At 40.2% G+C, this 23,732-nt stretch overlaps 4 protein-coding genes across 6 annotated transcripts; 2 read left to right on the top strand and 2 right to left on the bottom strand.

The window, feature by feature from the left end:
* The first annotated feature begins 1,574 nt into the window (after positions 1 to 1,574).
* Positions 1,575 to 9,978, top strand: rab6a (RAB6A, member RAS oncogene family). 2 transcript variants are annotated; one of them, XM_041051846.1, is made up of 8 exons: positions 1,575 to 1,929; positions 4,219 to 4,277; positions 4,428 to 4,481; positions 5,142 to 5,247; positions 5,532 to 5,643; positions 7,027 to 7,120; positions 7,848 to 7,914; positions 8,001 to 9,978. In XM_041051846.1, exons 1-8 carry the CDS (start codon positions 1,860 to 1,862, stop codon positions 8,063 to 8,065), a joined length of 627 nt encoding a protein of 208 aa, XP_040907780.1. In that variant the 5' UTR covers positions 1,575 to 1,859; the 3' UTR covers positions 8,066 to 9,978. The 2 variants fall into 2 exon arrangements, with proteins under 2 accessions (XP_040907780.1, XP_040907779.1); XM_041051845.1 differs by lacking the exon at positions 7,027 to 7,120 and adding an exon at positions 6,044 to 6,137.
* A 998-nt stretch (positions 9,979 to 10,976) lies between these two features.
* dnajb13 (DnaJ heat shock protein family (Hsp40) member B13) lies at positions 10,977 to 13,698 on the top strand. Its single transcript, XM_041051844.1, has 8 exons — positions 10,977 to 11,044; positions 11,132 to 11,235; positions 11,682 to 11,843; positions 12,011 to 12,159; positions 12,273 to 12,386; positions 13,009 to 13,122; positions 13,209 to 13,285; positions 13,548 to 13,698. Exons 1-8 carry the CDS (start codon positions 10,977 to 10,979, stop codon positions 13,696 to 13,698), a joined length of 939 nt encoding a protein of 312 aa, XP_040907778.1.
* Positions 13,699 to 13,888: 190 nt separating this feature from the next.
* LOC121190830 (mitochondrial uncoupling protein 2-like) lies at positions 13,889 to 16,242 on the bottom strand. Its single transcript, XM_041051843.1, has 8 exons — positions 16,047 to 16,242; positions 15,773 to 15,925; positions 15,252 to 15,454; positions 14,933 to 15,149; positions 14,654 to 14,851; positions 14,461 to 14,562; positions 14,186 to 14,366; positions 13,889 to 14,035 (listed from the first exon to the last, which is right to left on the bottom strand). Exons 3-8 carry the CDS (start codon positions 15,375 to 15,377, stop codon positions 13,921 to 13,923), a joined length of 939 nt encoding a protein of 312 aa, XP_040907777.1. The 5' UTR covers positions 15,378 to 15,454; positions 15,773 to 15,925; positions 16,047 to 16,242; the 3' UTR covers positions 13,889 to 13,920.
* Positions 16,243 to 17,441: 1,199 nt separating this feature from the next.
* LOC121190829 (mitochondrial uncoupling protein 2-like) lies at positions 17,442 to 21,743 on the bottom strand. 2 transcript variants are annotated; one of them, XM_041051841.1, is made up of 8 exons: positions 20,459 to 21,743; positions 20,050 to 20,175; positions 19,514 to 19,647; positions 19,200 to 19,407; positions 18,915 to 19,112; positions 18,715 to 18,816; positions 18,399 to 18,579; positions 17,442 to 18,306 (listed from the first exon to the last, which is right to left on the bottom strand). In XM_041051841.1, exons 3-8 carry the CDS (start codon positions 19,637 to 19,639, stop codon positions 18,192 to 18,194), a joined length of 930 nt encoding a protein of 309 aa, XP_040907775.1. In that variant the 5' UTR covers positions 19,640 to 19,647; positions 20,050 to 20,175; positions 20,459 to 21,743; the 3' UTR covers positions 17,442 to 18,191. The 2 variants fall into 2 exon arrangements, with proteins under 2 accessions (XP_040907775.1, XP_040907774.1); XM_041051840.1 differs by lacking the exons at positions 20,050 to 20,175; positions 20,459 to 21,743 and having other exon boundaries at positions 19,514 to 19,666.
* Positions 21,744 to 23,732: the final 1,989 nt, after the last annotated feature.

Here is a 23,732-nt window from a genome sequence, read left to right as displayed (position 1 = left end):
TTCTGTTGGCATCCAACATTTTAAATTTACAGTATTTCTCCTCAGTTTTAGCTTATGTTTGATCTCATAAAGACGCCTGCGCAAACATTACCCTCATATCGCCCCATGTACTGTACATATCTTGCAGGGATGATCAATATTCAAGGCTATATAATGATTATAAAGGTTATGTAAGAGTTAAATATCCACCACAATCCTCAAAACAAGGGCATTCAATAAATTATGGAAATCAGATGTGATTATTAATAAATGTGAGTATGATTATGATGAATCGTTTGGTATTCAAATGAATGCAGGTAGAAAGAGCAGACCCCAGCTTTGCCAGGACCTCAGAAAGGTCCCCACTATTTCAGTTCAGAAACGTACTGTAGGCTTTAAAACAATATTCTGCCTTTCATCCCTTCATCATCACTGTAGACTGAGGCAGATCTATCAGGTGAAACTAACAGACAATCAAACCACTTCAATCTATTTGGCCAGATTAGTTATTTCAAGAAAAGAGCGAGTGTTTCTGATGCACTGTTCAATATTTTCTCTTGACATTTCCTAACTCTAACTTATGAGGAGTATCCATCTGCACTGTGAATATTTTAATGAAATGAAAATGCCTTGATTTTTTTTTTTTTTTTTTTTTACTGTTGTGATAAAATAAGGCATCTGAAACTCTTTTGGTCTAAATGGCATTTTCATCTATTTGTCTGTATTTGGGTATCAAATCACCTTGGATGTTGTCACAGGGCTTCAGCCTTCTGGACAGCAGCTGTGCGATGAGCTGGAGGTCATGAGTAATCGTATGGGAGCAGGTCCTGTAAACATTAGAGTGTGATACAAATTTTAAAAGTGTCTGACATAATAGACCTAACAAATTCAATTTCAACTTTCGCACCTACATACTGCTACTCATAACTGCGATTTTGTTCACAAAGATAATGCCAGTTGGCTTGATGTTGTAAGGTTGCCGGCAAAACCTGGCGTAAATATAGCAAATATAAAACTGTACCTGTGCACATTGCAGTGGTGTCTCAAAATAGAAGGCCAGGAACAAAGAGAGGTGCCACTCTTTCAACAGCAATAAAGTGGCCCAGTACTGTCAAGGGAGGGTGTGGCAAATCTTAAGCATTCCTGTCTGTCAGCTAAATAAAATTGTTATATAAGAATTGAACTGACATTTTTTGTGTTTTAATATACAGCGGTTAGGAAAGGATATTCCAACTGTCAAGTTAATTTTAGGCTTCTACTGGGAAAAATGCAGATGCACACCTGCCTCTGTATTTCATGCTGAATATTGATTAAATATGAAAGCCGCTAATTTTAGAATGTAACCTCAGTATCAGTACAGTGTCAGGCTCTTCGGCACAACTCAGGATTGGGATTATCGTAGAAATTGCTTAGTAGGTGAGACGTGGCGGTGGGGTGAGTGCGCCCTCTTGTGGTGTTATAAAGCTACAACAAGCTTTCACCAAAGACAGGGCTTCGCCGGTTTGTCGTTGTGTACCTGCGTGTGTGTGCGTTTTTCCTCCAGCGATAGAGGGCGCTTTAACAGCGTACCAGTGTTAACTTGGTATGTGAAGAAGAGTGTCTCGGGGAGGCTAACTGGTAGTGGTGTAGACATGTCAGAGAACTGGCAGTAATGCTAACTTGGCCGCAGTAGTTAGTGAGTTATCCAGAAGTGTCTTGTGGCTTAAAGAAGCGGGTTTAGAGTACAAAACCTCGACAGCTGGACTGTGTGAAGGGTTGGCCAACCGGTCTACCGTTACGGATCCCGGACCTTTGGTATCTGACGACAACTGGTTAGCTAGCATTAGCTGGCTAGCTGGGGAGCTCTCGAAAAGTAACGTCAGGGCTTGTTTCATACAGTCATGTCTTCGGCCGGAGACTTCGGAAACCCTTTAAGAAAATTTAAATTGGTCTTTCTTGGGGAACAGAGTGGTAAGTCTGTCGCTGATGTTAAAAGTTCGTCGGTTGTCGAGTATGAATTATTCACTGGAGGAGGTGTTGGCTAACACTAGAGTTTGATGGGTTGGTCGGGTGATTAACGTTAACCAGTTAGCTAGCTAACATTAGCCGCGTAGTGTTAAACTTGGCACAGTGATAGCATTGCGACACCGTAACTTGTTAACAACTGTTTTTCCACGCTGGATTCAGAGAAATGCAACTCATTATCTTCCAGATAAGTCTAACTTCCGTGGCGAGCTGTGATATCATCACATCCACGGAGGCAGCTATTACAAAGTTACAAGTCATTTAAATTGAGAACCAGAGTGCTCAATGAACTAATAAGTACTTTCGATTTAATATTATTTGTATTACCAAGTAGAGGTTGGAGTTAAAGGCTAAATTACTGTATCTGCTGTATCTGTATTCAGAAGCATGCTGTCAATCTCGGTTAAAGTCCACTAAAGAATACTGCAGTGATTACACAGACCACTGCCTGTCTACTCCGGGGGGCATGTCTGCAGAGAGGTGATATATCCCAATTACCAAACCTGCACTGTGGCATTCCTTCACTCTCCCTACTCATTTTCCCATTTTCCTTGCAACTGAACACAGGGTGTACTTGTACTAGGAAAAGAAGGGGCAGGGAACTTTCCTAGTTTCTTTCTTCAAAGGCAAAGGTGTGGGGTTGTTCATTATATAGTCCAATACAGTGCTTCCACAGTTTACTTCTGTTTCCACAGCTTTGTGTTTAGCTTGTCAACACAAAGCACAGAACAGTGTAAGATGAGTTAGGAGTTGTTTGTAGAACTGGGACGAACGTGTCCAACTTTTTAACTCCTAATACTGATTCTGATTCCCTATCTTGGAGTATCTGCTGGTAACAAATATTTATATGTGGTACTCTCTCTTTATCCCAAATGTAAAATCAACATACAATCATACCTAACAGTTGGCAACCTGCTGTGATCCAAATAATGGGGCTAATAGTGAAATATTGGACATATATGACATTGACGATGAAACTATGCTTAGCCAAGATCTTCTAATTTGACGATATCCAACCTGCATAATAAGGCTGGTATTAACACAGATACTGATCCAGCTGATCTGATTGGTGCATCCCTAGTGACAGGATAAGATGGTGTAGAAAAAGTGACTCTCCTTTGCCAGTGACTATTTTTCTACAGATATTGTGTCTGGTAATATGACTCTCCACTCCCATCAAGATAAGACAGGCAGTCTGTGATAAGATGTGGTTTCCTGTAGTCTTGTAAACAGCAGTGTTGGCTTTGGCCATGTCATCATCACTTGATGCTCAGTGAAACTGATCACGTAACTTGAGCTATGAGCAAAACAGTCTGAGGCCGGGGAGCTCTGTACGGTGACTCAACTGTACTGCTGCATGTGTCCCTCTCTCTGTAGTGATGTGCTAAAAGTAAGGTTTTACTCATAAATATATGCTAGGTTGGCAGAAATTTTATTAACAGCTATACAGCTGTTATCTATAGACAATTGGATAAATTACATTACATGTTCATAGCTTAGATACGGAGCACCACAAATCTTCAGGGTTGGCTTGGACACAGTAATGAAAATCATTTTAGAAGGGCAGAGCCTGGTTCTCAACTCACTCCTGTCTCTCTACATTCCTCAACCCTCCAACTTCTCCTCAAATACTTTAAATGACTGTGCACCATACCCTTTGATGGACAAGAGCTGTCAGAAGGGAGCTGGAGTTGCATGACTTCCCGCTGTCAGCTGCTGAAAGTGTTGTTCATCTGTGGCTCATCTACTGTACACAATTTTGATGTGGACACTTTATGTTGCATATTATTTATAGTGTATTTAGCAGTAGATAATCCATCCCTTCATATTATTTGCTAACATTTCATAATATCAGCAAAGTTAGACCACAGTGTCAGTCTCAGTCAGGGGTTTAATTTGCCCTCCATTGTTGTTTGTTGGCGATAAGAACTGAAAGAATTGGTTGATTAATCGGTTTATCAATTAACAGAAAATAAATCTACAACAATTTTGATCATTGATATACTTGTTTATTAGCCAGAAATGTCAAACTAGTTCAAGCCTTTCAAGTGTGAGAATGCTGCTTCTCCGTGTTTGATGTCATTATAAATTTACTATTTTTAAGTTTTGGATTTTTGGCAAGATAAAACAAGCAATTTGAACATGTCAGCTCGGGCTCTATTTTTCACTATTTTCCTGCATTTTATTGACGAAATAATTAATCAGTTATAATCATTATCTCACTCTTTTTTTCAGTGGGAAAGACTTCGCTGATCACCAGGTTCATGTATGACAGCTTCGACAACACTTACCAGGTGAGACAAACGCCTCCACCTGAGTCCTCTCCTCCCTACCCCTCCATCTATTCTATCCACCATTCATAAAGTCCACATTATCTGAATATCAGTGATGTTGATTGAAGATGGCTATGAATATGTAACTATTTTTTTTAAACCCATTTTCAGGCCACAATAGGAATAGATTTCCTGTCGAAAACGATGTACCTTGAAGACAGAACAGTAAGTTTGATTTTCATCACTACTAGTGTTCAGTCAGTCCACTGGGTTGTTGATGATGCTCGTCCTTGTCCCCAAGTGACTGTGAGGCTTTGGTGTTAGGAATGTCAAGGGGGTATTCACATGCTGATTTCTAACATGATTTTTTATTTGTTTGTTTGTTTGTTTGTTTTTTTTAACAGTTTAGTTATGTTTTTTCTAGCAAACACACACTGCCCTCCTAGGGTGAGCTGGATGGCGTACTCCCTGGACTGTCCTCCCTTTCTCTGTTTCCTCCCTCAACACAAGTTTTCTTCCTCTCCCTCCTACCCCTCCATCTATTCTCTCCATTCCTGTTTTGAAATTAAACACCTTACTTGATCAAGAGAGGAGGGTTGATGACAAGTGAAGGGTGATTATTTATTTCTCCCCACGGGCCCAGACAGCTTGCTCTTTCTGGTGGTCATTCATTACCTGCATGCACTACGCTTTCTCTCTGTCCTCTCTCTGCCTCTTCCCATCTGTCTGACTTCATTTAGTTTCCTTTCAGTTTGTTTTTGTTTCGCCATAACTTACCTCATTTCTGACCTTGTTTTTTTCTTGTTTTATTTTCATCCCTTCTGTTCTTTTCTTTTTCTCTTCTTTTATTTCTCCTCCCATCCCTCTCCCCTTCCTGCCCCACAGATCAGGTTGCAGTTGTGGGACACGGCAGGGCAAGAGCGATTTCGTAGCCTCATACCGAGCTACATCAGAGATTCTGCCGCTGCTGTCGTAGTGTACGACATCACAAGTAGGTGGACTACCTGTACCTGTCCTCTGTTATGTGTACTGTGTTTCTAATTTTCAGAGCCAAATTAATTCAGATGCCACTAAATGCTAACGCAAGTACACATTTCATCGTCATTTTAAAAATCCTGTAATTCCATATTTATACATCAGACTTGGGCATTATGTATACAGCTTCTACTTCCTTATAGTCCTTCTGTCACAAACTCACTGGTATTCACAGCTGAGGCTTTTTATCGCCTGAATACTGATGCGCTGCTTCCTCTTTCTCCCTCATCTCTCTTTCAGACGTCAATTCCTTCCAGCAAACCACAAAATGGATCGATGATGTGAGGACGGAGAGAGGAAGTGATGTCATCATCATGTTGGTGGGAAACAAGACAGACCTTGCAGACAAAAGGTAATCTGTCCTTCCCTCCTCCTGCCTCTGTGCAAACGGGCTCTCTCCATTAAGAGAATACTAATGAAGTCATTGATTGTTACTGCTGGCCTGTCAATACTGAGTTCCTCAGCCCTTCCTGAGGCAGCATTCACTCAGAGCAAGTTATCTCTGCCCTTTGTGGATGTCAAAGCTGTGACTGTTTCATGCTAGGTGCTTCCATTTGTTTGTTTCATCCCACATTGTTAGATGATATTGACTATTTGACCTTAAACTGATCCAGTATGTCAACAGTTGTAAGCTGTGAAATGTAGTGATGTTTGATCTGAAAGTATCTATGGTGTGATCCACTTTATCTGCCCATTTAATGAAGTTTCATTGTCTTTGGCTGTGTATCTTTTAACCCCCTTATCTACCACAGGCAAGTATCTATTGAAGAGGGTGAGCGGAAAGCCAAAGAACTAAATGTAATGTTTATTGAGACTAGTGCGAAAGCGGGCTACAACGTAAAGCAGGTAAGAGTGTGTGTGAGTCGTGCTCTGTGGTCCTGCTGCAGATGCTGCCACCTGGCTCAACTTCCAAAGGTCACCTGTCAAAATCAGAGGTTAGAACTGTGAAGAAGGCATTTTGTCAATTTACTAAATGTTCCAGCAAATGGATCAAATGAAAGTCATTGTTTATTTTCTGTCCATATTTCTAAAGGAATAGTTCAACATTTTTTTTGTGCTACTCAGCTTAAAGTGAAAACAAGAAATGTGGGGAAATGCCTAGCTTCTGTCCAAAGATTAAAAAAAAAAATAAGCCTACCAGCACTAAAGCTAACTTTAACTTTCCTAAAGTACATCTTTGAAACCAGTAACTTGCTGGATATAGAAACAATCCACTGCATGGCCTCCTGGAAAATGGCAAATTGACATTTTTACACTCTTGATTTATAATTAAATAAAAAAGATATAATCGTGTTAACTAGAGATGCTTGTAGGCATCACCTTTGGATAGAGCCAGGCCAGCCATTTGCCCCTGTTTCCAGTCTTTATGCTAAGCTAAGATAAGCTAACCAGCTGCAGGTTACAGCTACTTGTTTACCTTACATACTTGAGAGTGGAAGCAGTTGTCTGATCTAACTCTCAGCAAAATGTCGAACTATTACTTTAAACCCGCTCTCCTTTTTGGGGAACTCAGCTGACACAATGAACAGCCAGAAGATCAATTGGGAAACTTTTGGTCTTGAGCAAAGGTGACAGTAGCAGCAGGAAGGGGCACGACTTGTTAATCCACTTCAACATAATCACAGTCTGTATTTTTTTCTTCCCCTTTTGTCTTCTTGTTGATGTCTGTGGCGGTATGTGTGTGTCCCCTGTGGGTGTTTGTGTGTTGTGCGCGGTGACTCGTGGCTCATCACAGACAGATAACCACAGAGGAGGGAGAACAGAGAGCGAAAGAGATGAATGTTCTGTTTATTGAAACAAGTGCAAAGACAGGCTACAATGTCAAACAGGTAGAGCGTGTGCACCTTTTTGTGTGTGTGTGTGTTCATAGTGCTCATGCTCTCTGCTGATTGGCTTCTATTTCACACACGCATGCATGCGTAAAGGTGTGCTTTAAACATCAGCTTCCTCTGGTCATAGGTGAGACGTGTGGATTTGTTTTCCAAGCCCTCTCCCACCTGCCACAAGTAATGATTTGCACTGGCCAGTCTTTGATCGTACATATTTAGAGGCGGGTCAGGGTTTGCAAACCAGTGCTCCCCACTCCACGGATTAGCACAGTAACAGTATTTTTGTTGCTGTGAAATCTGCATGAAATCAAGTCTACATGATGCTGTTTAGTGGGGGGGGGGGCATGCTGAGCATCATCAAAGTCTGAGACCACTTTTCCATTTAAGTGGATTGGAAAGTTCTCTCAGACTTTTAGACCCCACTGTGCATTCAGCACACTTTTCCTAAAATTCATGTGAATCCATCAATCACTTAAAATCCTAAAAGCTTTATCAATGGAAGGTCTCAGTAAGGCACAATTACTCTCTGGCAATAGTTCAGACACATGCAGCTAAATTCAAATCAAATTTTGCAAAGCTCTGTTGGGCGTCTTCCTCTGTGTGAGCTTCAAGTGGTCCTTGTGGTAAATCATGTAATGGGAATATACACAGCACGTTGTCTTGATGGGTCATGCTGTGAGTATATTTCCTCGTCTGACAGAACACATCTGGTTCTCTTTCCCTCCAGCTTTTCCGTCGTGTGGCAGCCGCCCTCCCTGGCATGGATACCACACAGGACAAGAGTAGAGAGGACAGTATCCTTTATCTGTGTCTGACATGACAGAAGAGAGTTTGGATTTGCATTTTGCCTGTTCCGTTCCTTAACTCCTCAACCCTTCAGTGATTGACATTAAGCTGGAGAAGCCACCAGAGCAACCTGTCAGTGAAGGAGGCTGTTCCTGCTAATGTTGGCTGATGTCATGGCTAAATATTTCTCTTACTGGCTTTTTCTCAAACCCATTTGTTTTGTTTTTTTTTCTTCTGTATCCGCACCCCTCACTACACTCGCCTCTGTGCCCCAGCCTGAAAGAGAACACTACGTTTGTTATTTTTTGCCGTTGTGGAAACCTTGCGCTCTCACCAGGAAGCTCTGAAAGTCATAAAACACTTAAACTGAATATTTGCCCTGCAACACATACACTGAAACAGTATTCACAGCTGGAGCTCAGCTGTCTTTTCTGAGCTCCTGTTGTCTGTCTTTTCAGATGAAGATGGTGGCTTAAGCGTAATGAATCCCACTGGTGTAGTTTGTGTCTAAAACTGACTTTTTGAACCAAACTGAAAGAAAGAAAATGTGTGTTAAAGGACCAGTGTGTGGGATTTAGTGGCATCTAGTGGTGAGGGTGCAGATTGCAACCAACTGAATACCCATCCCTTTCCAAACTTGTACAAGAACCTACGGTGGCCTCCAGGTAATATGAAAAGGCAAAAGGCCCTATCTAGAGCCAGTGTTTGGTTTTCTGTTCGGGTCGACTGTTGAAACATGACTGTTCAGTGCAGTGCGCTCCGTGGATGTGGACCCGCTCCCTACGAAGGCACCAAGGGCTCATTCTCAGCTAACAAAACCACTATTCATAGATTCCGGTAATTATACACTAATGAAAATACAATTATGAAAATATTCCCCCTAAATCCTACACACTGGTCCTTCAAAGGCACCCAGTCAAGGTATGTGTTTAAGAGTGAGAATATTTTTTTAAAAAGTTAAACATTGCTTTAAGCTTACAAAGCACAATGTGGGTGTTGCGGTCATTTGTTAGTTTACATAATTTGTGCTGTTGCAATTGACTGGCAAAGATTCATTCATGAATTGTGTTATCAGTAAACTATCTGGAATAATATGTGGAAAAGGTGTTAAAGTAAATCAATAGCATATTTGGGAGATCTCAGCGTTGACAAGTATAGTGTAGACACACATACATACACACACACACACACAACGCAGCTGTAGCTCCTGTACCAGCAGAGTCACATTTCTCCCAACATGTACCAGCGTGATAGAGTCAACACACCGAAACCACACAGTCACACACCACCATGTGGTCACAAACCAGCACAGACACACGACACCTAATACAAGAGCAACACTACCACTACATCATCCACATTACCGTCCTTCCTCTCTTCCCACACTTGTCTCTTGAGATGGGCAGTTTTTACCCTGGCTTCCATTTTCTATTACCTTTTTATTTGAATAGATCTTTGATTTTTTTTTTCTAAAGATTACGGCTATTATAGATTAAAACTATTTCTTTGATGATAGTGTTTGAGGAGGATTTTCTCATATATTAAGAGGCATAATCATAAAACCTATCATAAACATTAGGTGTGGAGATATATGCCTTTTGGAGGTTAAATTGTAGAGGGCTTCCTTGGCTTTGGGTTTATCTAGTTAAGTTTGGTATGACGTTTTATGAACACTTTAAAGATGTTCCCTCATGCTTGTTTTTATTTTTTTGGCATTGATCTTTTGTTAGTGATTATTCTACATGTGTATTTAATCCACAATGACTTGTAATATTTATTTCAGTTGGATTCATGTTTCCTTTTTTTTTATGGCTGTTAATATCTTCACTTTTGGTATGAGTCCTGAATCACTAATAAAATATGCATCCATCTGGACCACCTTTAACAGAATCAGTAGAGACTGTCTGCTGGTCCCTCCAACACTATTAAATGGCAATTTGATCATACTGATTATACTGTGCAATTTTTTTGTGAACTTATGGAGGAGAGTCCAGTTTGTACAGCGTAGTAGTCCTTAACGTTTCTGTCTGGAATGGTTTTAAATGAAAGAATAAAAATACACTTGTGAACGCTGCTGAAATCCCTGTCTTATTGACAGCTATAGGATTTGGATTTAGTGATTCACAGGACATTTTTTTATTTCTAAATTATATATATATATGTATATACATATACATATATATATATTATATATCAAAGATAACAGTTTTTAGTATTGCTGAGATGTTGATCTGTTTCTGTTAAACCTGGGCTTCAGCGACAAATTGTAAACCACAGGAATAGAACGACACCACTGCTGACTGTACTATTAAGAGCACGACCTGAACGGTGCTGCTGTGGTCATGGAGCAGAACTATGCTCAGTCACGTGGCAATAATAAGCTTGGTCATCTCTCCTGCAGGTGCAATATGCTGCAGCTGGACTAACACACTAATCTTACAGCAGACACTTCAACTTGTCACTGCACAAGTGGGACAAGTTGAACAAAATATGCCATGCCACTGAACCAGCATTCACAACACCAGGGCCTTTGAACTGGTACACCTAAATAGGATACATTCTATTATTCATGCCTGAGTGTCTGCTATGGTCTGGTGTGGCCCAGATATTCATAGGAAAGGAAACGTTAGGGCAGTCATACTCACTTATACAAACATGTGGCAAGGCCAGACTGCAACACTACCCCAGAGACTAATAGTGCTTTACAGTAAAACGATCTCGAGAAGAATGCACAGCAGAAAAAATGTTGCATCCAAGGAACAATACTTGCTTTTTTACCGTGACTCTACAACACTCAGCAATAACACATCAAATTATAACTTTGTTGTATTTTTCTAAAACACAGGAGTCAATTATTCTATCACTCATCTTCCATTCAGCAGTGTGTCGCTTCCGGCGAATGCTTGCAAGTCCCGCGAGAATTTCCCAAGCAGCTGTTACCCTGGAGACCAAGATAAACAACTGCTGCTCGGTGTTTTTAGCTGATTTTTGTCAAAGCGGGCTGTCACTGTGAGCTTTACTTTGGCTTCTGAAATTAGTTGTTCTGAGATTTATCTGATTTAGTTCCATAATGGGTATCGATTACTACGAGACGCTGGAAATAAACAGAAAGGCAACGGACGCAGAAATCAAAAAGGCGTAGGTCTCGTTAAAGTTAAAAGGCGTTCAAACTTGAAAGCCACTCAGAGATGTTTTTCCTCAGTTTTGCCTCTTTGGTTTCCCCAGATATCGACGTCTTGCGCTGAAGTTTCATCCGCGCAGTAACAGAGAACCTGGGAGCGCCGAAAGGTTCTGTCAGCTGGGTGAAGCCTACGAGGTTCTGAGCGACCGTGAGTAGCAAGGACAGCAAAACTGAAGCTGGTTTTATCTTGAACATTAATTATATCATTCATTACACTGGTGCAACCCATCACATAAGCTTAACTATGTATTTAACTTTAATACCAGCTCAACTCACTTACTGATGCAGGTTTTTGTTTGTTTTTGTTTTGAAACCTGTCAGTTTTCATGAGGAGATGCAAATAAACGTGGGAATGATATAGTCCTTATGTTATTTTCAGCTTGTTTACCTCCGGTTAATGTCACAAATTCCTAACCTATCTGTTCATATCAAGATCAAAGGTTGAAGTGTGTATAATTAAAGCTACTGTACACTACAATAAAAGGGCAGTTATAAAATGATCCACCTTTTTCCATTTTAGTAGTAGCAGTATTTTGACAGTATATACACACTGGCAATTTGTGTCTATAACAATATCTATTTTCTTTGTTACAGCTCGAAAAAAGGCAACCTATGACAAGTTTGGCGAGGAGGGTCTAAAAGGTGGGATCCCACCGGAGTTTGGCAGCGGTGGCGCTTGGTCATCTAAATATGCCTACCATGGGAATCCAGACAAAACATTCAGACAGTTTTTCGGAGGTGACAACCCATTTGCAGGTGAGAAATACAGAAATAGAAACCAGTGAAAGTGTTTTTTTTTTTTGTTTGTTTGTTTGTTTGTTTTTTGTTTGTTTGTTTGTTTGTTTTTTTGTTTGTTTATTTATACCTTGCATTAACAAGTATGTTTTTTTGTTTGGGGTTTTTTTTTGTTTGTTTTTTGCTAGACTTCTTTACAAATGATATACCACTTCAGTTTGGTGGCTTGCAACCAGGAGTGGTGAAGACACAAGATTCTCCAATAGAGAGAGACCTTCATTTGTCCCTGGATGATCTCTTCCACGGATGCACAAAAAAGATAAAGATATCTCGCAGGGTAAGAACTTCTTTATGTGACACTCTTGTCTCAAATGACTTTATATTAAAAAATAGTTACACCTAACAAATCACACTGGGTGAAATATGTTTATTTGTTTTTTTCTTTAACAGATTATGAATGAGGATGGATACACATCCAGTATCAAGGACAAGATCCTGACTATAGATGTAAATCCTGGATGGAAAGAGGGCACAAGGATAATTTTTCCCAGAGAGGGAGATCAGGTAAGAGAGCCATACATCATGAGTTTAGGATGAGTCATTTTGATTAAAAACTAGTTTTTACTGTTCCTTACTGTTTCAACCTGAGTTTTGGTTTTGTGGCGCTGTCCCTGGTGCTGATTTACCCAACTCTCTGTTGCCTCATACTCAGAGCTGAATTTTCACAGTTCTCAAGTTTAACTTCATTATAGACAATCCAAGCTTTCACTTTGCTTTAAGCTTTAGAGGGAAGTCTAGCAAGTGACAGATATATACGAAAATGTAAAGACAGCAGAAAAATAAGGGTTTAGCATAAACAGCTAAGTAAATAATATTTTGGAGAAATTCTCAAATTTAATCATTTAGTGGTGACGTGTTAAAATTTCCACTGGATCTTCTTCAGTGTTACCAGTAGGTGGCGTCAGCAGATCCATCTCTCAGCAGATCTAGTAGCTTGTATGTGTATGTGCTTATATGATCATGAAATGTGCTTTTTGTTTGATATGATCAGTTTTGATCATGAGAGAGTGCACAAAGCAAATCTTTATCAAACTATGCGTAGTAACAAGTTATTGTTGCACCATGTTTTAGGGAAATGGCCTGACTACAATGTAATAATAATCATCTTGCTGAATTTTACTTTTAGGGACCAAACAGCATCCCTGCTGATATTGTGTTAATAGTGCGACAGAAGAGCCATCCTCTGTTTGTTAGACAAGACAATGATCTGATCTACAAGGCCCAGATCTCTCTGGAGATGGTGAGTCATATTAAAGACATTTTCAGTCACACTTGATGATCTGGTTTCAGTAGAATAAACACTGAAGCAAATAACCTTTCCCACAGGCCTTGACTGGTTTCCCTGTGGCTGTGGAGACACTAGATGGCAGGCTACTCAGCATTCCCATCAATGACATTGTGCAGTAAGTGTTTTCCAAAGCTGGGGTAAAAGTGGAAAACTAATATTCATGGGTAATACTGTGTTTTTCATGTTTTTATTAATTCGACATGAATCTCAGCTATTCTCAAAACTGAATGAATTATTTAAACATATCATAAGATCATAAGAAATTAAAGCGTTTCATATAACCTTTACATTTCTAGAAGGATATGGTTTGGGTTTGTGCATCATCTGCATCATTATCATTTTGCTGTCTTTGATTTTTTTTTCCCACGACACATCAGCCCTACATACAAAAAAGTGGTGGCTAGAGAGGGAATGCCACTGTCCCAGGATCCTTCACAGAGAGGAAACCTCATCATTACGTTTGACATCCAGTTCCCCGAGAAGCTCTCAGCTGAGAAGAAGCAACTGATCAAACAAGCTCTAAAATAGATATCAGAGCAATAAATACTGATCACATTTTAATGTTTCTGTCCTGTGACCAATGATTACTATGAGTACATTTATCTCATTATCAGTAAAAACACAATTTGATATGTTAAGTTGAAATTACACACTAGGAGACAACAAAAGGTACAGAAATGAGTGAACAACATCTCTGTGCTACAACAACAGCCTCCTGCCAGGCAGTATTAATTACTATTAATTACATGATTACAGTGTAGTTGTGCAGTTGTGATTCGCTGCCATCATGGCCCGTTTCAGCTGCTCATATGTCACGAACATCACCACGTTCCAGGAGCCCAGGCGTAAGAAAGATGGCATGAACCTCAAGAGAAAAAAAAAACAGAAAAACAACTTGATTGATCGCAGTACATTCAATCTGTTTACAACCATTGGTTTCCTCACCCTCCTCTATAAATGTTTAATTTATACCCTCAATAATCATTTATAGATTGTCCATGCAGTCAGTGCTTACCCCTTATAAAAGGCGAGCGGTCCTTCTTTGGTCATCATGGCAGCGGCACAATTTAGGACGCTGCTGTACTGGCCGAGAGCAGAGTTCATATATCTTGTCTTGACCACATCGACTGGAGAGGCAATAACTGTTGTGCATAATCCTGCACCAAAGGCTGATACAAAGTGGCAAGGCAGGTTGTCTGTAGAGTAAAGGCTCAACGTTACTCCTCCAGGAAGAAAAACAGGCATTATATGATTCCACTGGATCATGTTGGGCTGCAGCCATTGTTTTACCTGTCAGGGGAGTGGACTTCAGAAGTGTGTCCTTGATGAAGTCGTACGTCACCAGTTCTGTGCAGTTGACAATTGCATTACGTGCAATGTTTGGAGCTGTACCTGCATTAGAGAGCAATACATCAAAACATCTATCATAAGAAATTGAAGGATAACCTTCGAGACCCACATAAACATCTTAGGCTCAAGCTACCTTTCCATAGACCATGAATGCCTTCTTCCTTAGCAATGGTCTTGTAAGCATCAATGGTGCTACCGTAGCGTCTTGCGTGCCCAGAGGACCTGGCCTGTGCCTGGAAGCGGACTTTCACTACATCTGTGGGCTGAGCAAAAGCAACCGCCATGGCACCTGTGGTACTTCCTGCAAGCAGCCGACTGCCGATGCCCACATCTGAACCAGAGAGGAGGGAGATGATTGGTGCATGACTCCCTCAGCTACACTAACAATGACAACACATTCAGGGATACTCACGATCAGAGCCTTTAGTGTAGAACTGTTTTACAGAGTCGTAGAGACCAATGCGGACAGAGGCGAAGCTCATCTGCCTCTGGAGTCCTGCCACCAGTCCACTGTAAAGACTCCTGGGCCCCTCTGTACGCACCATGGTGGTGATGGTGCCAAACACTCCTCGATACTTCACTGCAGACCCTTTCCCTGCAGCTGCTGAGGCTCTGGCCTCCCCTTGAATCTGCACAGGATAAATGGAAAATCAATATAGGAATTTGATGCATCGATGGGGAATTAACTTTGATATTTGCAAAAACGGAAAAAGCCCTAGTTTTTTCTTTACCTGCAGTCGCACTTTGGCTGTGTCCAGAGGGAAGGTCAGAAGGTCAGCGATACAGGCTGCTGTTCCTGCTCCTACAAACTTAACAGCTGCTGATGGAGGCACATCTGCAGGTCCAAATCCAACCATTTTCCAGTTATTTTAATCAATATAAGGACTGAAGTGTGGCTGATTAATGTGGACAGAAGAAGAAGCTCCTCCAAAATCTGAAAAAAAGTAGAGCCAAAACACATTCCATCCAAAGATCAGTGAAACTGTTTGTCTACAGATTTAACATATTAGAATCAGAAAATGTCAGGCAATAGGAGTTTGGTTTTCGTATTTTATCCTATGCCTTGTTTTTGACTCTGTCTTTAACACCCCCATTAAGCTAAAGGGACGTCCTAAAGAAGAGGTTTTACTGATACTAAATGAAAGCCAGCTGTTGGGTACATTCTGTGCCGACAGGAAATTCAATACATGATTTCTCTTATTTTATTCCACAATGTCACATCGAAGTCTGAACTTTGGTGATTAATTCTTACCTTGTTGAAGGTGTTAAGGACAGAAACTTTAGAGATCAGGATTCTCTAAATGTGTCCCTTTGGCTGAACTTTGTCCCAGCTATAAATTGGTTTCCTTGTTTTTCCATAGAATATTTTTCAAAAGTGATGAGCTTTAAAATCATACTCCAAATCCTGGGAAAACAGAAATAAGTTCAAAAACAGCATAGCAATGTAACAAAATGTTAACAAAAATACCAATGTCCCAACCAATTTAAAAAAAATAAAAGTAAAAATGCAAAGAGTTTGATTGTACCGTAATTTGACTTGTAGAAGTTAAACTGCCTTGTAAAATGTGCAAAACCTCAAAGTGAAAACAGCCAAATGAATCACTGAATCTGAGCTGGTGAATGGACAGGATGCAGTAGTGTGGGGAAGACAGCCGCCTCTTTAAATACTGCCATGATGCTGTTACATCATGGCATGGCATGTGTTGCTCATGGGGCCCCACCCCTGCTATATCTATATGGGCTGCCTGCTGGTCCCATGGGCAGACTGTAAACCTGTCTGTGTGAAAGACAGTCTGTGGCTGTTTTTGGCTGCCTTTGGAACATTTTGTGTCTTTGTCTTGTTGACTTTATAAACAACCTCCCCCTATATTGTGTCCTAAGAAGAACAACAACATCACAGCAAACATTAAAAACCACAGTTGTGGTCAGTAAGAGAGATTGAATATATTGAGAGCTGACTATTTTGTAAACATAAAATGTTACATGTCACAAAACTGGATTTTCTCTGTTGTTAAAACACATTTGGTTAAGTCAGTTATCTGTTTAAATGTCTGTACATGGAGATATGGTACAGCAAGCACAGGCTCCCAGAGTAAGTGCTGAGTCATGCTGAAAATGCAAGAGCACATCTAAACTGCATCGCCTACAAAATTAGACCCGTATGTTCAGACCCATTAACAGCTCACCACAGTTAAAACGTTGTGTTCAGTGACCTGTTGTTCCTGCACTGATTAATGAGGTGCTACAGTGAAAAGTATTTTTGAAAATAAATTCACAAACAATATATATATTTATACATATCTGAATAATGGTGTATGCATGTGTAAGTTAAGGGCTGGTGAAGTTGTTTAAAAGTATTGATATCATACGAAATATATGGATTACATACTGCAATGTCATGAATGAGTGCATGGGTACATGTTGTCCTACACTTGTAGCTGTATGAAGGCCGTGTCACTCTGTGTGTCGGACTGACCCAAGTGTGGCACTGCAGCATTAGTAGCAGGTGATTCTGGAAATATTCCAGACCTGATGAATTAAAAAACTACATCCCCAGTGCTAAAAGAAAACCTTTCTTTCTTTCTGTCAGTCTGTCAGTCAGAAGTTAGCTAATTTCACAGCTCTGCTCTCATGGCACCACCTGCTCAGATGCTCTGATGCATGTGTCTTTGTGAGCCAGTGCTTTCCCTTGTGAACAACTTGTGTCCTTTCTGGCTGCTGATTTTTGTTTTTTAAATTTTCCTTTTGGACTGATATGTGAAGAAGACAGTACAATGTATCTGATAGGTTACATGAATACGTCTAGTGAAGTCCATAGATGTACACTAAACCTACAGTAAAAACTACGAGAAGAAGAAATAAAAATACTAAGCACTGTCCCACTTAAATCCCTCAATGCTCCACTTTCTGCAAACAGCTTCTACAGTTTTATCAAGCAGCCTGATTTAAAAAAGTGGCTCTTTATTTATTCACTTTATCATTGCTTATCATTGTGTACAACATATTCTATTATATTCATCTGACTTATCGACCAGCAATAAATCATGCTATTTACAATAAGCAGCACATAGATTAACCTATAAATCCCTGACCACATGCACCATGGATAATGGTAAATGGTAAACAATCCACAATACAGAAGACAAAGTGAGGGGTATAGAAATTATCATTGCCACATACAGTCTGTTGCTTTCCTAGAAAACCTGAATTAAATAACAAATAACTTTACACCATAACATTATTCATATGAGCTTCCAGTTCATTCTTGTAAACATGAAAATCCGTCTTCAAAGTGAGCAGCCAGCTGATCAAGGCATGAGTTTATATGTGGAGACAAGATGAAACATAACCTCATGGAATTAGTCTTTTACACCTGAATAAGTATTTCTGTATTGGAGCCGCGCACCACTATAATGCAGAATGCTTCTCTAAACTTAAACAATGCTCACAGAGTTAGTGTTCATTCAGGATTTCGATGAGTTTTCAGCCATGAGTCTTTATAACGTGAACCCTTATAACCCATGAAGTCCACCTCTGATCCACACTGGTAATGTGACCATAGTCTCCTTTTCCAGCTACGGGGTTACCACTGGCCATCTCTGCATCGTGATGAAGGCAAGGCCACTGTGTCTGAGCAGCACTGTCTGAAGAGGTAGGCTAATGAGCTGAGGTCAAAATGGCGACTCCCAGTACTGTTGTGCCCTTGTCATACCTCGTTTAATTTGTTCATAGGACACAAACATCACAATGTTCCAGGACCCCAGTCGCAAGAAAGAAGGCATGAATCTAAAGGAGACAAATGAAAGAAAAGTAAACAAATGTTGCAAACTGTTTATTTTACTGTTGTGCGGTTCACTGTTGTGTTAGCGTGGGTTTACCCTTTATAGAAGGCTGTGGGTCCTTCAAGTCTCAGCATGGTGAGAGCACAGTTGATCGCGCTGCTGTACTGGCCAGCCCCTGAGTTCATGAACCTTGTTTTGACTACATCCACTGGAGAAGCAACAAGCGTTGTGCAGAAGCCTGCACCAAAGGCAGCTGTGAAGTGGCAGGGCATGTTGTCTGAAGATGAAGAGAAGCAAGGTCACGTTCTTCCATAATATTGGATGTTTTGTCATTTGAAATCGGTTGCATGAGAAGTTGGGGTACTTGGATCGATACATGCACTCTCTACAGTAAATTTCTTTTTTGCCTCACCTGTCATTAGGCCATACTTCAGGATGAGTTCTTTGATCATGTCATAGGTCACCAGCTCTGCACAGTTTACAATGGCATTACGGGTGATGTTGGGCATGCAACCTGGAAGACACCAGAGGATGGTTTAAAAACCAGTGGAAAGAATGTTCATTGTAAGTAATTAATACTGTTTTTTTATTTGAAATGAAAATAGGAAGTACCTCTCCAAAGGCCCTTCACTCCCTCATCTCGCGCAATCGTCTTGTAGGCATCCAGGGTGCTGTTGTATCTCCTCCCACCATCAGCCAGCCGTACCTGGGCTTGGAAACGTACCTTCACCACATCTGTTGGTTGTGCAAAAGCCACAGCCATGGCTCCAGTGGTACAGCCCGCCATGAGCCGAGTAACAATCCCAGCACCTGTGCAGAAAGTTTATCTCAGTTATAATGAAGCAGGAGAGAAACAACTTTATACAACACACTGATACTCAGGTTATAAAAACTCACTCTCTGTGCCTCGTGTGTAGAATTGCTTCATGGAGTCGTAAAGACCGATTCGGACAGAGGCGAAGCTCATCTGCCTCTGGAGTCCTGCCACCAGTCCGCTGTAAAGACTCCTGGGCCCCTCTGTGCGGACCATGGTGGTGATGGTGCCAAACACTCCACGATACTTCGTTGCACTGGCTCCTTCAGCTTTATGAGTCTCTCCCTGAATCTGGGTAATAGGATGCCATTCAAGGAGTCTTAGAAACAGTTTAGAAATAGAATCGTATTTGGAAGAAAATCTAAGGTCAAGATGTGTCAATTGTGTTTCATCTAACCTGTAGTCTGACTTTGGCGGTATCCAGTGGAAAGGTAATGAGGTCAGCAATGCAGGCTGCGGTGCCTGCTCCGAAGAACTTAACTGCCGCAGAGGGCACCACGTCTTTGGGTTTCATGCCAACCATTTCTACGCCTGGTTTGATGACACAAATGGAAAAAGCTGCTCTTAAAGCTATTTGCCCAAGACTTCTGTGTAACTCACACCTCATACATGAAACACAACAATAAAAAAAAATTATATATATAAATATATATATATATATATATATATATATATATATATATATATATATATATATATATATATATATATATATATATATATATATATATATATATATATATGTATAATTCTTTTTTTAATTGTGTGTGTGTGTGTGTGTGTGTGTGTGTGTATAATTGTAACTAACTGTCCTCATTTATATTTGTTCTGATTATAACATCAAGTGCGGTAAAATCTGAGTGTACAAGTAACATTTAGTGTGATGGGAGTATTAATAATATTTAAAGAGTCGGCGCTAAACACTGTGCATACCTGTGAGTGAGGGTTTCAAGAAGAGTTTCAAGTTTCCTCGAAAAGGGCACTAGTCTTTGGAAATGGTTCTGTTGTGGAAATGCCTTGGGCCATAAACTTTATGCTGCAAGCCAGCATACCACCACTCTGAAAAAAACAAGCGTTTATCACTGACTTGTGACCCAAGAAAAGTTTGTTTAGCTGGTGTCATGTATTTTGTCAATGGTTTTTATTGTGATGACTGTTTAATACACTGTACTTCAGAGGTACAGGAGATTGACATGCATAAATATGTCTTTTAAACATATATTTAAAATAACACATTTTTATTGTTAATATTATAAATCTACTATTTAAATATCAAATCACATAAGCTGTGTCCGAACTCATGAAAATGTGCATTTTTTTTAAAAAATCACCTTTAGTTTACCTGAATAGTTTTCCAGTAAAGTTATAATCCAGCACAGCGGAGAGAATATACAATCCTTTAGGTAGTTAGTCCCTTGTGCCCTCGTGTCATCCTGTGTGCTTAATGTTTCAGTGAGGAAGAAGCTTCTGAATTTATAGGCACCTTTCACACATGACTCAGGGGAAACCTGACAAGCAGTACACACCCGTCATGTGAATCTCATGTTTACCAGAGTCAGTGAGACCCAGACGGATATTTGAGCACTTGTTGATCTGCTGCTGAACAGCTAGCCTGGTGTGGACTCATACTCTATGATCACATGCAAACATTTAGAATATTTTCGTGTTGTTTAACAAGTGATTTCACAGTTTTCACAGTTAAATTTACTTGCTGGTAATAATATGAAAATATGCATTTAAAGTTTGAACTGCAGAACTTGGGGTTTAACTTTAACTTGTGCAGAGATCATCTCCTCTGACTGCACTGACATCAGGGAGCATACCTCAGCTTTCCATTGGTTGATATATATGGCCAATCAGACTGAGAGGCCTGTCTGGATTCCCTAAATGTTTTCATGGGGCATTTGACTGGCTAACAATTTCTGTGGTGGACAACATTTGCACTACATCCTTGTCAGAGTGTTAGAGCCGCACAATAAAGGGTACAACTAGTTCAGGAGCTTTAGGAATTCCCTCTTCCCTCCTCCCTGCAAGTAATAAAGTACGAAATGTTCCAGGCTAAGGAACCACCATGCTCCTCAGCCAATCCATTCAATGAATGAAGGTGGGTGGATGCCCATGGCATCTGTATGCAATCATTCAGCCTTTAGCATCTGTTCAGGCAAACTAGCAGCACCCAAAGAGTGGACTGGATGCTGAATGGAAAGTCTTAGACAGGGGAGACACAAGTGTTGGAGTTTTGAGTGTGCATGCCTCAGTACATGTGACTTTCCATTGCAGCTCCAGGTCATGGCCCCAGCAAACTTATGTAAAGTCATGCAGCTGACCGTGCAAAACTATCTCCACTGCATATTAAAGATTTCAGCTGCTGTTTTATGTGTCAGGATATTTATTCCCAAAACTGCACTGCTAACTGTTTGTCCTGCATCATGCACCACCAGTGTTTCCCACATATGTTTGTCTGTCTCTGTGTTTTAAAGACATCGCTGTTTAAAGTTACAATGATTTCTTACTCCATGTGACAAGTTTCCCAAGATCCTGGAGGTTGCTTTTCTAAATAAGGCTGAAGAAAATGCCTTGTTTACAAAAGGCCTGAAAATGGGCCCCACCAACGACCTATGACACAGTTTCCACTGTTTTGTATTTCCAGCTGTTGTTTTTTAATATTAAATTATTATTATTATTAAGTTTGGATTCATGCATTTTTCTTTTCCTCATTTTAACTAATTTGCAAAGCAACTTAGTTAAAGTCAAAACTTAAACCTATACAAGAACAATACAGAATAAAAGGGACGCTTCCTTCACCGCCTGCTTTCTTTGGTAGACTCTAAAAACAGGTTCCTGAGAGCACAGAGTGAGTAACCTTTGACACACAGTCAGGCCAGTAAACAACTTGCTGGTCCGGCTTCAACCAGACTGCAGTGACCTCCCATATACAGCCCGTGAAAATGAAACTGAGCCGGCAGCCTCTCGTCACTGCTGTGTTTTCCTGCACTTGGAATACCACGAACCTTGAATCAGTGCTGTGAAACAACTAATCTCCATTACACTATAAATAAAGACCATTATGCTATAAATAAAGCCAGCCTCTGCGTCACTAAACTCAACTCTAAAGGTTAGTAGAGCACAGTACAGCAGGAAAGCTCACCATGCTTCTTTTTTTTCTTTTTTTATTCACAGACCCATTCACTTGTGAACTTCTGTTGTAAGTTTATTTCAATTTTTTTATGTGGAGAGAGAGGAAGGAAAAGAAAACAGCTTTCATGTGGAGTGAATTGTCTGTGGGCTAATTTTAATATGTGCGGTCACAGCATTGAACAATTTTTTTTTTTTTTTTTTTTTAAATCAGATCTGAGCCTTCTGTAACTGACTCCGTTTTTTAGGGCCTTGCTCATCAAAAGTGTTTGGAATTCATTTTGAAGAGATACAGAATCTCACTGGGACAACAAATGGACCCACATGCCAGAAATGACTCAGCTGTTTGATATTTGTTCATGCTTATCTTCAGCTGACATTGTTTTTGTCATAGCTTAGTTTTTATCTCAGCTTTCACTGGAGAAAAACAGAAAAATGATCTGCACACTGTGTCAGTGGCTCAGTGTCCAGTAAATTTAATAACACATTTCCTTCTTGAATGTTCCAAGATCTTCCACTGAATATAGAAAACATTCAGAGGCGATTTCTGTCTCCATGAAAATGAAACTGCTGCTACACTAACAATACAACAGTAGGTAAGAGTCTGACATACCCATACACCTAGCCCCTCAGAACATCATGTTCACAAGCTAAGGCTATAGTTGACTGAGGACATGAATTTGTCTCTAAAATTAGGCTACAACACAGAACAAGTAACCTATAGATAAGCACACTAAAGTTGGTGAACATATATTCAAAGATTAAGAAAACTGGCTTTACATCATCATAAACCTGTTATTATTTTTAAATTATTTACCTGAAAGAAAGCAGTGTGTCACCCAAATAAATGAATATATCACCCAAATTCCAAAAAGAGCACAGGGGGAAAATATCCTGACATCCATCAACTCCTTCAAAGCACCAGTCCATGAAATGTTTTTCCAAGGAAACCATCGGGGGAATGCACATGGTCTGCCCTCTGAATGTGGTCCATGTTCAGGCCCCATGAGCCACAGCTGGAAAGTCCATCTGCTCAGATGAAGGTTCTGTAACAAATGGATGGATTTGAGTTGAAGTTCTTTTAATTGTCAACACATCTGCTTACAAGTAGGTCATTTTTCTAATGTGTATCTTGGTGGCAACACCAGAAATGATTGTTTACTTCTTAACACGTCACTTTCAATAACTTTTGATTGTCTATGTGATTCATTTTTCTGTTCATAGCATTACTGAACAGGCTGACAACCAGAAAAAGAGATGCAAAACGACCACAAAGAGATGTAAAATGCCAACAAAAAAGGAAGGATGCAAAATGATCAGAAAGAGACACGAAAGGACCACAGAGAGGTGCAAAACAACTATAAAGAGACACAAAATGACTACAATGGCAGTACACAACTGGGAAAAAAGATGTAAAATGACCACAAAGAAATGCAAAATGACCACAAAGAGACAACTAAGAAACAAAACAACTACAAAGA

This window comes from Toxotes jaculatrix, chromosome 12 (genome assembly GCF_017976425.1).
Source record: "Toxotes jaculatrix isolate fToxJac2 chromosome 12, fToxJac2.pri, whole genome shotgun sequence".
Classification (NCBI taxonomy): domain Eukaryota; kingdom Metazoa; phylum Chordata; class Actinopteri; family Toxotidae; genus Toxotes; species Toxotes jaculatrix.
This window is presented reverse-complemented; position numbering and strand designations above follow the sequence as displayed.

Excerpts from the sequence above, each read along its gene's own strand:
- rab6a (XM_041051846.1), top strand. The coding sequence starts at position 1,860 with ATGTCTTCGGCCGGAGACTTCGGAAACCCTTTAAGAAAATTTAAATTG. Across the intron at positions 5,248-5,531 it reads CGTAGTGTACGACATCACAA|ACGTCAATTCCTTCCAGCAA; the intron begins GTAGGTGGACTA and ends TCTCTCTTTCAG. Across the intron at positions 7,915-8,000 it reads GGACAAGAGTAGAGAGGACA|TGATTGACATTAAGCTGGAG; the intron begins GTATCCTTTATC and ends TCAACCCTTCAG.
- dnajb13 (XM_041051844.1), top strand. The coding sequence starts at position 10,977 with ATGGGTATCGATTACTACGAGACGCTGGAAATAAACAGAAAGGCAACG. Across the intron at positions 11,844-12,010 it reads AGGTGACAACCCATTTGCAG|ACTTCTTTACAAATGATATA; the intron begins GTGAGAAATACA and ends GTTTTTTGCTAG. Across the intron at positions 12,387-13,008 it reads TTCCCAGAGAGGGAGATCAG|GGACCAAACAGCATCCCTGC; the intron begins GTAAGAGAGCCA and ends TTTTACTTTTAG.
- LOC121190830 (XM_041051843.1), bottom strand. The coding sequence starts at position 15,377 with ATGGTTGGATTTGGACCTGCAGATGTGCCTCCATCAGCAGCTGTTAAG. Across the intron at positions 15,150-15,251 it reads CAGCCAAAGTGCGACTGCAG|ATTCAAGGGGAGGCCAGAGC; the intron begins GTAAAGAAAAAA and ends TATCCTGTGCAG. Across the intron at positions 14,563-14,653 it reads CATTCATGGTCTATGGAAAG|GTACAGCTCCAAACATTGCA; the intron begins GTAGCTTGAGCC and ends TCTCTAATGCAG.
- LOC121190829 (XM_041051841.1), bottom strand. The coding sequence starts at position 19,639 with ATGGTTGGCATGAAACCCAAAGACGTGGTGCCCTCTGCGGCAGTTAAG. Across the intron at positions 18,817-18,914 it reads AGTGAAGGGCCTTTGGAGAG|GTTGCATGCCCAACATCACC; the intron begins GTACTTCCTATT and ends GGTGTCTTCCAG. Across the intron at positions 18,580-18,714 it reads GAAGTATGGCCTAATGACAG|ACAACATGCCCTGCCACTTC; the intron begins GTGAGGCAAAAA and ends CTTCATCTTCAG.